The sequence below is a fragment of the Mchenga conophoros genome, linkage group LG7 (genome assembly GCF_057382185.1).
Source record: "Mchenga conophoros isolate Kocher_MC1m ecotype Shallow Benthic linkage group LG7, M_conophoros_male_GT1.1, whole genome shotgun sequence".
Taxonomy (NCBI): Eukaryota; Metazoa; Chordata; class Actinopteri; order Cichliformes; family Cichlidae; genus Mchenga; species Mchenga conophoros.
The window spans coordinates 41971165-41987488 of NC_140532.1; the positions used below are offsets into that span (position 1 = coordinate 41971165).

At 39.4% G+C, this 16324-nt stretch overlaps 1 protein-coding gene across 1 annotated transcript in view; it reads right to left on the reverse strand.

Moving 5' to 3' along the window:
- LOC146570720 (transmembrane protein 132C) overlaps positions 1 to 16324 on the reverse strand; it is a 174474-nt gene that overhangs the window by 26789 nt on the left and 131361 nt on the right. Inside the window, exon 5 of the mRNA XM_085279345.1 lies at positions 15831 to 16020. Within this exon, the coding sequence (XP_085135471.1) occupies positions 15831 to 16020 (190 nt within the window). The remainder of the gene's footprint in view (positions 1 to 15830; positions 16021 to 16324) is intronic.

Consider the following 16324-nt stretch of genomic DNA (forward strand, 5'->3'; position numbering starts at 1 on the left):
TATTCATCAGTGTGATGATGTCTCTGATTAGAGTAGGTGATCCTCAATGGAAGCATGCAGCGAGCCTAATGCAGAAAGTCTGGTTTAACAGAGGATGCTGATAACCACCATCATGATACTCGTCACCTCTGACTGGGGTTTCACATTTTGTCTAGCTAGCTAATGCAAAGAAACACTAGTGAACGTTCTTCATAATATACCCCCTCAGGTCTCTGTCTCCATGGGATGCACCCCTCAAGTCCATGGATACAATTTACTAACCAATTTTGCTATAGCATTACTGTATCTGATAACTTCTGGCATTCCATCCTCTTGTCACTTCTGGTTACAGATGCCAATGGAAACAATGCAATAATGCATCCAAGACTTCAAAAAATGGCTCTAAAAACCAACAGCAGTTACATCCATTTTTAATAATCGAGTCTATGATAATATCACTTTCATGCTGGAATACTGAACCAGCATGAAACCGATGATCTGACGACTTTTGATTGTTACTTTCTACTGACACCTTCATCCTCCTTATTAGCCAAACGTTTGGTGTTGTTGATTTTACAAATACACAGGATCATTTTGTGTGTAGAGAAGGTTCTATTCTCGACCATCATCTTTGTTGCTATGAATATTTTTTGTGAGCTCCATCAAAGAGCAGAACATTTCCAACAATATCAACGATAAAGGTAACGCTAATACTCAAATACTGCAGGCAAATTAAATGTAAGATGATATGACATTTATGTGTAGACTTGGAAAAACACGATTTACTTACTGGCAGCTTTCCAAGTTATATACATAAACATAAACAGGATAACAATTGGCTAAAATAAAAAAGAATACAAATACATAGCAGGAATACCAGTGTGTTTCAAAATGACCTAAATGCTTTCTGCACACTAGTGCAAATAAAACAAAGCAACCAAAAATCTCAGTGGTGGCAGGGCAAGGGTTATTAGAAATGCCCACTGTGTATAGGCAAACTTTTGGCCTGTGGGGTGGGGGTCATAATATTTAGGCAAAAGGCTTTAGTGCTCAGTCTTTTGTTTTCTAGCTAGACCAAACAACACTTCGTGTATGTTTGCATACATTAAAAACATGTATTGTAGAAAAAAAATATACGTTTTATATTTATAGTGATATCCCTAATGAGTCTTCTATATGCTGTGAACCTAGTTTCAAATGCCATTTATTATCCGAAGGTCAAATCTCACGCAACTATAGACTGTAGTTATTGCAAAAGGTTTTTTACCTCCGCGTTCAAGTAGCCCATCATACAGTAAGGATGAGCAGCAGCTGTGAGAAGTGCTATTTACTGCTACAGAGATCCTGCAAAGCACAAGTGAGGCTGTGTGACTGTTCACTTAAAGATCTTTGAGCGCAAATAGTAACGATTTTTTAAATGGACTTTTGCATCAGTCAATAAGCCTGCTTTTTTCATTTTGTTTACATTGCATAGAATGTATGAAGCAGCAAGTCTTCACATTTAACAATCCTGAAATAACTAAGTGTGGCATTTTTTAAAATAACTCGAATGATTACAAGATTCTCAATCTCTGAACGATCAAAAATGCAACATTTCTATGTAAGAAAATATATATAAATCTTTATTCCATGCATTTTTTTCCTACCTTCTTAAAGTCTGATACCTACATCCCCACAATACAATATTCAATGATGGGTGTGATGGTTCAATCGAAGATTAGAAGCAGCTAACACAGCTCTGGGCTACAGAAATGTTGTAAGCTCACTTCTAATTCTCCCCTTGATTTTTTTTTTAATTTGAATGTCTACTCTTTAGCCCAGCCGATACCGCCCCGAGAGACATCACTTATTAGTTTAAATCGATTTTGAACAGCCCCCTCTTGAACCACGTAGGGCTTTACATCACATATACAGTGCTAATTCTTCAGATCAGTAAACAGATGCCTAATATTGTTCCCTCTACTGGTTTACATTGCAGTGAGGTCACAGTATGACAGTTATTCGAGTCTTCCCAGCTATTCACCATTATTCCCCAGAACCAACCTTAATTAAAAGAAAAAATACAAAACATTGACAATAATGCTTCACACCAAATTGCAGTCATTCCAAAGCTACAGCTAGATTCACTTGAGAATGACAGCCCTTACAGAAGAGCAGGAAGAAGATAATGAGATCAATTAAGACAATGCCTGGTAATCCTTGAGCTCTCAGTGTGTTTGTCGTATAGAAGATTTGCTATAACAGTAGATCATTCTCATCACTGCTCAGTTTAAATAAGACTACTAAGAGCCTGTGAATGCCAAAGGCATCTATTTGTTCATTAAAACGGTTGCCTTTTTGTTTTTCTTTGTCATTAACTATCCCCCGTATCTGCAGACATACACACAGAGAAACTGCTTTTTAACCTTGGTGAAATGTGTGGTGGTGATTCCATGCTGTTTTGTTTAAATATTTCTTGCTTGGCTGATAGATCTTTCTCAAGGGATGTGTTTGTCCTGCCACAAGGGAAACAAACCCGAAAGTTAGAATGAACAGAGGGCAAATTCCTGCAAGTGAGCAATTTAGTGCTATCCTTTACAAGCACAATTGTTAGGCCTCTTGTACGTTTCAAGTTTCACAAAGACAAACAAACTTGCAAGTCTGCCTTGTTTGAGTTTCAGATCATTTATAGTATATTGATGGTAAAGCATGGGATATACAGCGCACAATTCATTTCCTGAAATGGATTTGAAAGTGAGGCTCGTTTTTCACAGATTCAAATGATATTCAAGCATATTTAAATCTCCAGCAATCCAGTAAAGCCAACACTCAACAAGTGAGACATCCATATAAACTCTAGTCCTTGTTGTGAATGATAAATATATCTGCTGCTAACTGCATGGTGCTGATGATACTAAGCACCTGTAAAAAGTCTTCTCTGTGTGATCACTACTCCTACATGTAATGGGAAGTACCTTTTTTTTTGCTTAGTGAGCCATTACAACTGGAACAGCATGATAAAAAAGAGGTCTTAATGATCTTCGGCATGTATTGCGGAGACTGTCCATTCTCATAAAGAACTGAGTAGTGAACAAGATCAAATGTAATCCACATAATGACAAAAAAAGTGAAATTTAATAAGAGAGCATTAATGATGCACGAGGCAGCAAAGGCAGCGTCTTCATCTGTAAAACCCACCTACGTCTCATCAGCCACCGCCTGGCTGTTCAATATCCCCCCTGTGGATGAGAAGGTCTGGTGTGTATTCCTCATTGACGAGGCGTACTTGTACACACCAGCAGATAAGCATTTATGACTGAAAATGACTATATTATAGACTAATGTGCACACATACACGTAAACAGCTAAACACATAAAAGTGCTACATATATTGCATAGCAACCCACAGTATCAGTATACATATGCAACAACTTAACTTAGACACACACTTGCAAGCACAAAGACACCCTACTTTTTTTTGCCCAGCTCAAAAAAAAGAAAAAAGAAAAAGAGGCATGTCTCCCCCCTTCTCATGCTGCAGCTTATCTTAACAACCTCTCATTGCAGTGCAGAGAGCAGGGCAAGAAAAGAGAAGAAAGAAGGCGAGAGAAGGGAGAATCAATAAAAGGCCATTACATTTCTGAGCAGCAGGGGGTAGAAGCATAGAGTGTGTGGGGGCTGATATGGTTGTGGATGAATGATGTGTAAGGTAGCAGACATACTACAAAAGTCCTGCTTGGAGAATAGTTACTGTATGTAAATGTGTAAATGCTCAAGGACAAAATCTGCTGTTGTTACCCAACTTTGATTTAATATATATGCTTTATTGCAAGAGGGCATTATTATTCTGCCACTTTGGTTTCAAGACCTGCGCAGATCAGACAAGTCCAATGAAAAATTAGGAACTGATGGCTCTTTTTTCACATAACGACTACGCACAACAAACCCCTAAAGTTCCTGCACTTTTGGATAACCTCCCAGTCTCTGCAGTGGAGTCCCTCTTCTGTATGGCAGGCTTGTGTGAATAATGACTAATGTTTATACCCCTATCAGATTGTTTCATCTTACGACTGCAGCTTCTTTGCTCATTCATACAACATAACGTATTATTTTCCTCACATTTTTTTGCAAACTTGTTCACTGTCAGTAACAGTATTTGGATGCTAGAGCAAACGCTAGGAAATAGGGTAATATTAATAGTAAAACACTATTATTATGAAAAAAAAAAATATACAAAAACTACTGCTAATAAAATCATGAAATTGTGATTTTGTGTGTAGTCTCGCTACGATACACCTTATAAGCACAAGAGGTCTAAAGATGGAGTTAAAAGAAATTACAGCATAATGATAAGTGACTACTAATCCATATAGACTTATTCAAAGGGTTTAAACGAGCAGGGTAGGGACACATCTAAGATATGCTGGTCTTAGATGTGGCCCAGAACACCTTTTAACCATGGCTAGCTGTTTATTATTCAGTCACTGAACAGATGCCTCTGACCCACAGAAAACCACAGCTCAACTGTTTTCTAAGCAGCTGAGATTGGCAGGAAGCTCACAGGTCCTGTTCTGTGTTTGCCAACAGTACAGTAGGTTTATATTGCCACTGCAGCACTCCATCCATTCAGTTCATATCAATTATCAATCAAAAAGTCTATTCCCTCTAGCACCTACAGTGGGGCAAAAAAGTATTTAGTCAGCCACCGATTGTGCAAGTTCCCCCACTTAAAATGATGACAGAGGTCAGTAATTTGCACCAGAGGTACACTTCAACTGTGAGAGACAGAATGTGAAAAAAAAAATCCATGAATCCACATGGTAGGATTTGTAAAGAATTTATTCGTAAATCAGGGTGGAAAATAAGTATTTGGTCAATAACAAAAATACAACTCAATACTTTGTAACATAACCTTTGTTGGCAATAACAGAGGTCAAACGTTTACTATAGGTCTTTACCAGGTTTGCACACACAGTAGCTGGTATTTTGGCCCATTCCTCCATGCAGATCTTCTCGAGAGCAGTGATGTTTTGGGGCTGTCGCCGAGCAACACGGACTTTCAACTCCCGCCACAGATTTTCTATGGGGTTGAGGTCTGGAGACTGGCTAGGCCACTCCAGGACTTTCAAATGCTTCTTACGGAGCCACTCCTTTGTTGCCCGGGCGGTGTGTTTTGGATCACTGTCATGTTGGAAGACCCAGCCTCGTTTCATTTTCAAAGTTCTCACTGATGGAAGGAGGTTTTGGCTCAAAATCTCACGATACATGGCCCCATTCATTCTGTCCTTAACACGGATCAGTCGTCCTGTCCCCTTGGCAGAAAAACAGCCCCATAGCATGATGTTTCCACCCCCATGCTTCACAGTAGGTATGGTGTTCTTGGGATGCAACTCAGTATTCTTCTTCCTCCAAACACGACGAGTTGAGTTTATACCAAAAAGTTCTTACAGAAGACGTTACAGGTCTGTGAGAGCCAGAGATTTTCCTTGTTTGAGGTGACCAAATACTTATTTTCCACCCTGATTTACGAATAAATTCTTTACAAATCCTACCATGTGAATTCATGGATTTTTTTTTCACATTCTGTCTCTCACAGTTGAAGTGTACCTCTGGTGCAAATTACTGACCTCTGTCATCATTTTAAGTGGGGGAACTTGCACAATCGGTGGCTGACTAAATACTTTTTTGCCCCACTGTATATAGTCTCCCCCTGCCACTCAAAAACTTTGGAACATCTTAAAGTGTATAGTAGGAGATAAAATGAAAGCAAAGGCAGGGGAATCAATGCCTCTAAGGATTTAATTTCTTTTTTCCCACTATTTTTTTTTTGTTAGAAATGGTGATACAACAGAAGGAGAGAGCGGTGTTCATACAATGTAATCCTTTTACGGTTATGACTTGGGAAAAAAGGCACAGCAGCCAAGGTGTTCTGCACTGCAGTGCTATAGTCGGACAAAAATCGGAGCAAGGTGCTGATAACTGAAGTGATGAGTGATGTGATGGAGCGAGCAAAAGAGGGAAATTACTATTTTGTTGCCAAAGTTAGGAAGATGACAGTCATTTTACGTGTAGCTGCTGAAACTTAGCAAATCGTCAGGGTTTGGAGTTTTCATTTTAGGGAGTGAACAAAAATACTCCATAGTACTTACAGCGGAGTATGCAGAAATCCTACATTTTGCTAGTAAGCTAGGTATTTGATGAAAACACGCTGAAAGTCAATTGAATCTGGAGTTTTTTTGAGGATGAAATAAGCTGAATAATCAGCTTCTGCGTCTCCGCTGATTTACCTCAATTGGCATAGCAGCTATAATTGCAGTATTAGCAAATAAAGAGTTGAAGGCAGTTTGGGGCCATTCTGCATTGACCATGAGTAAGAAATACCACTATTGATTATTAAATTGGGGCCTACAGTGATTTATACTCTCCTCATTAATTAGATATTGATTTATAACTTCTTGTCCTGGCAATGGGTTGGGTTTGTTATTGTGTACTGTGAGCTCTAAATACTTTTAGTAAGATTAAATATTAAGCGTCTGTTGTTTTTTCCTGCCTCATACTTCCTCACTTTAACATAAGGAGCGGAAATGCCAAAGTCAGCAGTGATAAATTGGCTGTCGCTGATAAAGCCTGTCCATATTCTGAGGACCTTTCTCCTGTCTCCGGCTGAGGCCATTTGATTAGAATAAACCAGAGAGCACTATACTGGACCATGGCCCGTGCTGGCCAAATAAAAGACCCTCAACCCAGCCTGACAGAATGAGGGAAAGGGTAAGGAAGGCAAGCCAGCAAAAAAGTAAACAAACCACAACAAATGACAGAACGGACAGGCTTAACTTCAAAGTAAAGCCTGACTGACATACATATCTTGGGCCCTGAGAGAGGCAAGAGAGACATGCTGGGCGGCAGAAGTGAAATAGTTTGTGTGTGAGTACAGAGGATATGCACACATGTCATCCTCATTCTCTGCCGCTCCGCTTCATGCTCACTGTTACACAACCCACCCTGAAAAAAAAAGTTTTTGAGTCCAACCAATGTGATCATTCACATTCTTTAGATTTAGAAGTTGCGTGTCAATAAGATGAAGGTACTTGCTGACACTGCTATTTTACACTACTGTGCAAAGGTTTTGAGCCACCCTTCATTTCGTTCTTGCATAGGATATAGATTCAGTGATTCAGTGAAGCATGCACATGCAGAAATTGCTATACAGAAAAGACGTTCGCAGGATTTCGAAACTGGTATGACATTACTCAGTTTTTGGTTCCCCCCCCCGCAAGATCTTTATAAAGTGTTTCCTTAGAGCCTCAGCTTTGGTGTCAGCTGGCCTCTAATGCAGGCATGTGCATAACACAGAAGGAGGGAAGGAAGGAAAAAAGAAGAAGCAAAGAAATTATAGTCCTAAACAACTAAATAAATAACAGAAACATTGTTATTTGAATAGAGTTTGCTAATTTTGATCTCCCTGACTGTCTGCTGTCTCATCTCCCTCTCCTGCTTGCTGTAGGATGATCAGGATCAACAATGACAAACAAGCCTGATGCATAAGGAACATTTTTCCCCAGAGCGAAGGTGATAAAGAGAATTTGTTTATTCAAAAAGCACAGCATAAAGATAAGGCAGAAAATTAGAGACCCATATATACACAAGAGGACTTAATTAAGCTATAAGGGGCATTATAGTTGCATGCAGATGGCTAATGTTGCCCTGAGGGCACTTAGCATGCCAATGGATAGCCTCACTGCTTCCCGATTAGTACTCTGTCATGTCATTTCCAAATACTGTTACTGACAGTGAAACAGTATGACTGATAGCATCTTGCTTGAAAATTGCTGGCGAGTTCTGATGCAGTGATAGCACTTTGTATAAATTATAGATATACGACCCTTTATTTTGGACTTGGTTTAGGCAGCCAAGCAGCATGGGAACACACAGGGTTTCTGCTTTCTCTTCTTCTTTTGTTCTTTTGATTTTCGAAAGCATTTGTCCATCAAAGTTGATTGCCAACTTAAAATTGCAAGGACAGTAAATGAGAAAACCAAACTGGGTACAGTGGAACCCCGACTTACGAAATTAATTAGTTCCCGAGGGTCTTTCGTAAGTCTGAAATTTTCGTAAGTCAAAGCACCCATCGCGCCTTTTGAGTGAACAATAGGCTATAGGCTAATTGCTAACGGCAACAACAATACGTCGTTCAAGTGGAACAGCGAAGCGCAAGTACGAAAGCCAAGGGGTTGTCACATGATTCGGAAGGCATTGTGGACATTCTGGGCTCAGCCAATCAGAGCCAGTGGATTTCGTAACACGGGCAGAAATATTGCCGTTCAGTGCCTTTGTAACTTGAATTTTTCGTTTAACGGGGTATTCGTAAGTCGGGGTTCCACTGTATATGGATTCAGGACCCTGTTATTCAAAAGCACTATAAACTTCGATGCATTCACCAGTCACCCAAGTAGTATTTCAGCTGCTGAATTACAGTATTTGCTTTAACCAAAAAAAATTTTCTTGACTTGTAATACTCGCAGGAGGCCTGAAGGCTGATAGATGGCAGCTAGTCATGGCAATTTAATTGATTTATCGAAAACACTTTCTTTTTCTCTTTCAATCTTCACCATTATTGGCACAGATAAACTTCCCGCCAAGCTTTACCAATGTTATCTGAGGAATTTCTGATTTTTTAAAACACCAGTGCGAATTCTGACCAATCTGACAAACCGAAAGTTACATTCTCAGAAACTGTTTCATGTATTGACACGGGATTTGTTCTAGGACTAGGCACCCCTCGCTGAGGGAGGTGTCTTGCTGGCTTCAGAGTATCATTATCTGTTAATGAAAGATCATTTTAACTTGGGGGTACCTCCAGCCCCTGTTAACCCTCCGCCCTTAAAAAAAAGGACTATACCCTGATTGCTCACCGTGTCTGCAAAAGTAATGAGTTTTCTGTGAGTATGGGAAGAGCACTCTCCGAGCTGCTGGTTAACTTGCATTCTTCAAGAGCTTGGACAGGATGAAGACTCTTGTGTTCACTATTGAAGTGAACAAAAGAACATTTGCTGTGCTTTGATCGCAGATGAGACTTTCTGAAAGCAGAAGCGGCTGTTCAAAGTAAATAATGGCAGACTGCATCGTTCCTTGAGAGTGTGCCAAAGTAGCCGCTATGCGGGTATTTTACATTTTTTTTTCCCTACATAGTGACAAAGACAGGTAGGCTAACAGATGAGAAGCCTTGACTACAAAGAAAGTTTCTCAGTTCTGTAGCAGAGAAATACTCTCTCTGGTGCTGACTTTGGGCTTTGTAACTTTACACACTGCTTAAACGTGGGACTATAAATCATTTAAAAAAAGGAAAACCCTCTTTAAAAAAAAAAAGTCACTTTAAACCACTGAATGGAGCCAAAATGAATAAATCTGAATTTGCCCTGGTGATTATAATTCTAGACAAAGGTGCTTAACCACGGCCACAAATACAGTTAATGCAGAGCTTCCTGCTAATGGTGGTGATTATAATGTTATGGGACTGTAAGCACAAAGCGAATGTTATTGAGTTTGAAATAGAGTGAGTTTCAGAAGCTATGAATAAAATGCTAATGATTACATTTGGGATGTACTGTAAAGAGCTATGGGGGCCAACTGGCTGTCTCTTCTAATGAGAGAACAGAGAGGCAGGGAGCAGCAAGAGAGGGATCAAAAATTCATGGGAGGATGCAATAAAAGTAGTGCACACTCAGCTGGCATGTTCTCTGCATGTACCGTCTTTCAAGCTTATTAATGAAACACCACCATCGTCTCTCTTTTCCTCTCTCTTTTCCTGTCGGGCCAGATTGTGTTCAGCCCTGCAGTTTTCTTTGATTGTCCCGTTAAAATCAGAGTAGCCAATATCACTTAACACAAACAATGTAGCGCCATTTGTCTTGGTGACGTCGAGCTGGCATTCACAGGTCCAGAGTTCAGTTCAGTATCTCAGTAATGCACGAGAATTCTCACACAGTAAGAGGAAAATAGCAGTGTCTTAAGTGCAGACAACTTCCTCTGCGCTTGTCCTCTATTAAATGTATTGATTTATGAGATTTCAAACAGGAGTGCGTTACAAACTGAAGACGAGAGCCACTGAGGGTTTCTAAATGGAGACAAAACTGCTCATCTGAACAACCCATACAATCTAGTATTAACTCCTAAAAACTACTCTCATGAAAGCAGTTTTCAGTAGTACTAAACTCACAAATTTTCCAATAATAACTGCCACTTAATATTAGCAATGCAATCTCTCTATGATTTTGTCTTTCTTAAGGGTAGCAATAGATTACATATATCTACAAGTCTATTATTTCATCTTCAATTCAATTCAATTTTATTTATATAGTGCCAAATCACAACATAAGTCGCCTCAAGGCACTTCATAGATACAGAGAAAAACCCAACAATCATATGACCCCCTATGAGCAAGCACTTTGGCGACAGTGGGAAGGAAAAACTCCCTTTTAACAGGAAGAAACCTCCGGCAGAACCAGGCTCAGGGAGGGGCGGGGCCATCTGCTACGACCGGTTGGGGTGAGAGAAGGAAGACAGGATAAAAGACATGCTGTGGAAGAGAGACAGAGGTTAATAACAGATATGATGATGCAGAGAGGTCTATTAATACATAGTGAGTGAGAAAGGTGACTGGAAAGGAAAAACTCAATGCATCATGGGAATCCCCCGGCAGCCTATGTCTATTGCAGCATAACTAAGGGAGGATTCAGGGTCACCTGGTCCAGCCCTAACTATATGCTTTAGTAAAAAGGAAAGTTTTAAGCCTAATCTTAAAAGTAGAGATAGTGTCTGTCTCCCGAATCCAAACTGGAAGCTGGTTCCACAGAAGAGGGGCCTGAAAACTGAAGGCGCTCCCTCCCATTCTACTTTTAAATACTCTAGGAACAACAAGTAGGCCTGCAGAGTGAGAGTGAAGTGCTCTAATAGGGTGATATGGTACTACAAGGTCATTAAGATAAGATGGGGCCTGATTATTTAATCTTCACGTCAGAATTCTCCTTTCATATCCAGAAAAAAAAAGAAACACGCTTTGAATTCTAAATTACTTGCTTAGCGCACTCACACAAGATCCTCATTGTCTTCAGTATTCATCTAGCATTCTATAATATCCTGTTCTGCCATAAAAGGCACAAAATTGCGAGTCATCGGTTGAACTACAAATTGCTCTGTTCAATTTTCCTGGAAAATGCATCTCCTCTGAAATTATGAGCTTTGACCATTGCTGCGGGATGAATATCCAATACTGATCTCTCGCGCTCTCTTAAACACTGACTGCAGAAAGCTTATACCTGTAGAATTCACAGAAACATGTCTTCAGTAAAAATGAAAGAAAATTAAAAATGTCAGGGTATGCGTAAACTGATCTCACCCATCTTCTGTTTAAACATGCGCCTTCTTATCTACTCGTTCGTACTTGTTTCTTCTTGACCTTTTTGTGCATGCACACAAATGACAAATTTAAAAAGCAATTCTAGGCATTTTCAGCTGTTCAAAAAAAACCCTTGTAAGAACAACAAAAAAAAAAAAAGGAAGAAAAAAAAAGACAAGTTCTGCACTTCATGTTTGGCAGCCAGGAGGTACTGGGTGAGTGTGAGCATGCGTGTGCTTCTCTGTGGGAGTTAAGGCCAGAAGCACTCACGGAGAGATGAGAGTTCTCTTGAACAGGGGTGTCTGGCATTCTGTATCCAGACAAGTACTGCTAAGTGCCAGGAATGATTGGTGTCTACCTACACATACTGCCCCAAAGGTGATGGCTGATGTCATATATCCACCCATCCATCCATCCATCCGTGCATCTATTTTTTACACATCCTATCGGGTTCGGTGTTTTGGAGGAGGCTGGAGCCTATCCCAGCTGTTATTGTTCCGAGAGGCGGGGTATACCCTGGACATGGCCATCTAAGGCGCAGTTTGCTCAGACAATGACTCGTCTACCTTTAATTTATTAGCTGGCACTTAACAAGCAATATGTGCTGTCAAAGCATGGGTGCCCTTTAGAGAGCAGAATTTGTTTTCGGAAGTCAGAGAGACAACTAACGTCTCAAAGACTGCACCAAGACAGTGTCCTACATATGAGGAGTGAGCAAAACGTTTTGAGAACTGGCTAAGAGTAATTCACATGATCTTCTCTTATATTGCTTAAATATTTTAAATGGGGCTGCTGTTTTTAGATCACTCTGTTGAAGTACCATTATGCGCCCTTGTAACGTAGTTGATCCTTCAGACTTTTTGTAAAGTGGGCCAACTTGCCAGTGGTGCAGGTAGTGTGTGAACACTGTGTCGGTGTGGCCACAAACACAATCACAATTTTTAACTAACTTACAGCACTAGTAAAGATAGCAAAGTACTGTTGTTCTAAGATTTACCTTCGTTATTGCAGTGCACTTTTACGTTATCCAAAAGTTCTAAATAAAAATTCATTTTCCTGTTGTGTGGGCTCTTAGTTCATTTTAGGTCTTCAGCCTTGGTGTATTTAGGCTTCTTAGCTAAATATTTTACTTCATTTATTTATTTATTTTTATTTTGTGTGTGTGTGTGTGTGTGTGTGTGTGTGTGGGGGGGGGGGGATTACAGAGGCATACTGTTAATGTTATTGTTTCTGTTTTTTGTCACACATATTGGTTTTGCTTTACTCCTTCAGTTTCCCCATTTCCTCTCACCTTCTCTATCTTTTTTTTTGCCAATGTGTTATCTGTCTTAGAGTAACTTCCTGTTTTACTTTGAAGGTTATTTCCCTGTGTCTTCCTGCCTTTGTTTCTTCTCCTCACTTTCTTGATTATATTCCCACCTCACCTGAGCATGCCTTTGTCCCATTTCCCAGCCAGCCCTCTGTATATATCTATTATTTTTTTTTAACAGATCATTTTTTCCTTCCCGTTTCCGTCGCCTGCATTCCCGAGATTCCTGCTGTTGCCCCTTTGCCACCCCATGCTTACTTTAACACTAATTGGCATTTAAATAATGTTTAAATAAGACTTTAACAGAAAATGTTTATTACTACTACTACTATTAATTTAATAACAGCTAACTAATTAGACCTATTGACAAATTGTTGAATCTTTAATAAGACACATTTTCTTCTTAAATCAAAGTTTGCACGCTGTCAGTACTTTCTGAAATCTTTATTACAATACATCTTTGCATTTTTTCCATATCTCTTTCAATTAGTTGTCCATTAAACTTTTTAGTATTACTATTATTTAATACAATATAATTGGAGTGTGCATTCTCTTTTATTAAGCCACTAAAAGTGGAGAAATGTAGCCAAAGCCTTAAAGCTGCTCTACTCGCCACAAACCATAAATCAGCAGTGCACCGCTGCCTCACAAAATGAGTATGATAAAACTTTATGAAGTGCTTGAAAGCATTTGATTTGTACATGGACATAATCAATGACAAAAATTAAAACTGCCCTATTCTCTCTTCAGCACACAGAACGATTTTCCTCAAAAACAATTAAGAACAATTCATTATGTTTACAGTGTCATTATGATAATACAGTTAGCAATCATAAGCCACTTGCCAATTCATCCACATTTGGATTGTTAAAATCCAACTCAATTTAACTTCTCATTCTGCAAATTGAGAGCGGCGTTTAAAAGCTTCATGACGATTAGAAGTTAGTCCAAGCTTTGTTTTAAAAATAATAATTGGGTCTGGGTTTTTTCTTCAGGACTAATAAATGATGATTGCTTTGCCATACTTTCATATGGCAAATTATTATTCTTTATAAAGAGGCTAAATACTTTTATTTAAAGTCAGAATCAAAAAATGCACAATGGCCTTGCTAAGAAACTTGTAGACTTTAAGACTAAAAATGGGAAATGAAAATAAATGAAATACAGAGTGGCTCCTAATTAGACAATACCTTGTTGTTCACTGAACAGGACATGCTGCTTTTATCCCTTTTATCATTTATACATTATAAAAATGTTTTTAGTGTGGGAGAGCTGTAAACTCTTTAAAAAGAAACATGTTTTTTTTAAAGTATTTCCACTGGACCTTGAATGTCATAGTAAACAAGTAAAAGAAACAGTTGCCAAGTAACTGCCAAAACTATCTTGTTACAAGACATGATTGAATGTGGGTGTTCATCTTGTACTATGTTTAGCTTTAAGTTGATCTCACAAATCTAATGGGGTTTGTGAGGTTTTCTTCATTACAGCTCTCTTTTTGCTCTTTAACTTTCCAGTGCATCCACATCTCAGCATTATTAAGATGCCGAGACATTTTCCATTGTGTTGGGTTTTATGATGTCAAACTCAAAATTAGTTTAATTTGTTGACATGGTTCTGTTCTGTCGTATGTAAAACCAGAAGAGCAACACTCCTGTGCAGAACAGAGGAGACGTCAGTGGAAAGCGGCTTGTAAAAGGGCAGCAGTAACTATAAACTAAAAAAGCACTGGCTATATGAGATTTGCCAGTTAGATTTGTAGAAAGGAATCAGCTGAGCCAACAGCTGATATTCTAGCCTGCCTGAATTAACACCAGCCTCAATGCAATGGCCGCCAAGTTGAAAGTTTATCTTATTAATAGCTACTTTGAGCTGCTCCCTGCTCCCATTCACAAGGGGTTGCCACAGCGGGTAGCTCCGCATTGATTTGGCAGAGTTTTACACCAGATGCCCTTCCTGATACAACCCCAAAGGGACTGTTTCTCCTTTCGGGATGAAACTGGTGATCTTGATAGTTGAATGCATAAACCACTACATTATAGAGAGTTATGTTATTAATATAATATTACTTTTTGGGTGGAAATAAGTTCAAAAGCTACTAGACATCTAATATAATCTCTTGCTTTTGCTTTCAGACTACCACTTAACCAATTTAAGGCTGTGGGGTAGAAGTAGGGGGAATCTATCCCTGATTTCACAGGCACTCCACCAGTCTGTCACAGGACTAACACACTGAGACAGGTAACCTTTCACACTCACAATTTAGATTCAGCAGTAAACCTAGGAGTACCCCACCCTGGATTCTAACTCAAGACCTTCTTGATCATCCTTCTTAATCATGTTTTAGTCTTGTTCTCTGCAATTGCAAAACAGGCTTTGTTGGATATAGGTCACCTTGTTTCAACAAGCACTTCATTGATGCATTTTTAAAAAAATGCGGTCTCATCTGCTTAAGACAACTGTCCTGCTGCATGGGTCACATTTAGCTCAAGTTTCCACCATTGTGTAGGATTATATATCACCTGCTACCCTTGTTTGAGCTCTTCACATGCCAAAGTGTGTTCTGTTTCTACCAGGTAAGGTCTGCCCCAGATTCTGTTTATCTTATGTGTCTCGATAAATCTTTTGTTTTCTTCTCAGTATGTCAGTGTCCAAGAGCTAAAGTTGGTCTGACCGAATCTGTTGATGTGCTTTTTTTGAGGCATTTTAGTCTCATGTAGACTTCTGCACTGGAAGTTGAATACACAGACGACTAGTATAAAAAGCATCACCAGGATGCCACAACCCTTATACATATAATATATGCATTATTTATCCTTTCCTAATTTCATCAGTCAGTTTCATCTGTCCCCTGTCAACCCCAAATGACCCGGGTATGCTGGTTTTTTTCTCCCGTTGTTTGGTAGGAGCAACTCAAATCGCTCTTTTGATGTTGAAGGTTGCTGACGACTGGTTTGGGGTAAAGTATCAGACACAAAGTAGTAAAACAGTTTATAACATTGGAAGTAACAACTTTGCAAACTTACTGTGGCTCTAACTATCTGTGATAACACACTCAAAAAACAAATGCATGTAGTGTTGATGGGTTATTTTAAGTTAGCCTAACACTGAACTTAGACACATATTCCCTTACGCACACATGCTTCCAATTTCCAACCAGTCACTCCTCACCATGGCCAGTGGCACGATGCCACCCAGGTCCTGCGGTGCCAGACGGATGAGAGTCTGCACTTCACTGGTCAGGGTGCGCGTGAGCGGATACTCGACCTGCCATGCCACCTCCCTGCTCCCCTGAGTTACCATCAGCCCATTTACCTCCAAGTCTACTTGTAGCACTCGCTGGTAGCCCACTGCCTCCATTCTGCAGAGAGAGGATAAAAATTTGTATGTCAGGAGTGGATTTTGATAAAAGGTTAAATAAAAGGTTGGAGTCAAAAGGGATAAGAAGGTAGCAGGGAAAATAAGGTAAAGCAAGGAAAAAAGAAGCAAACACAAGAACTTGAAATAATGTGAACACACAGGAATGATGGAAGGATTAACAGGAGGGGAAATAAAACATCGGTCAGCCCATTCAGGGAAAACTACCTAAAAAGAAGAATTACACTTTACATTTTAATCACCTATTTAAAAAGTTATGTAGCACAAACACTTTGATGGTACCATTA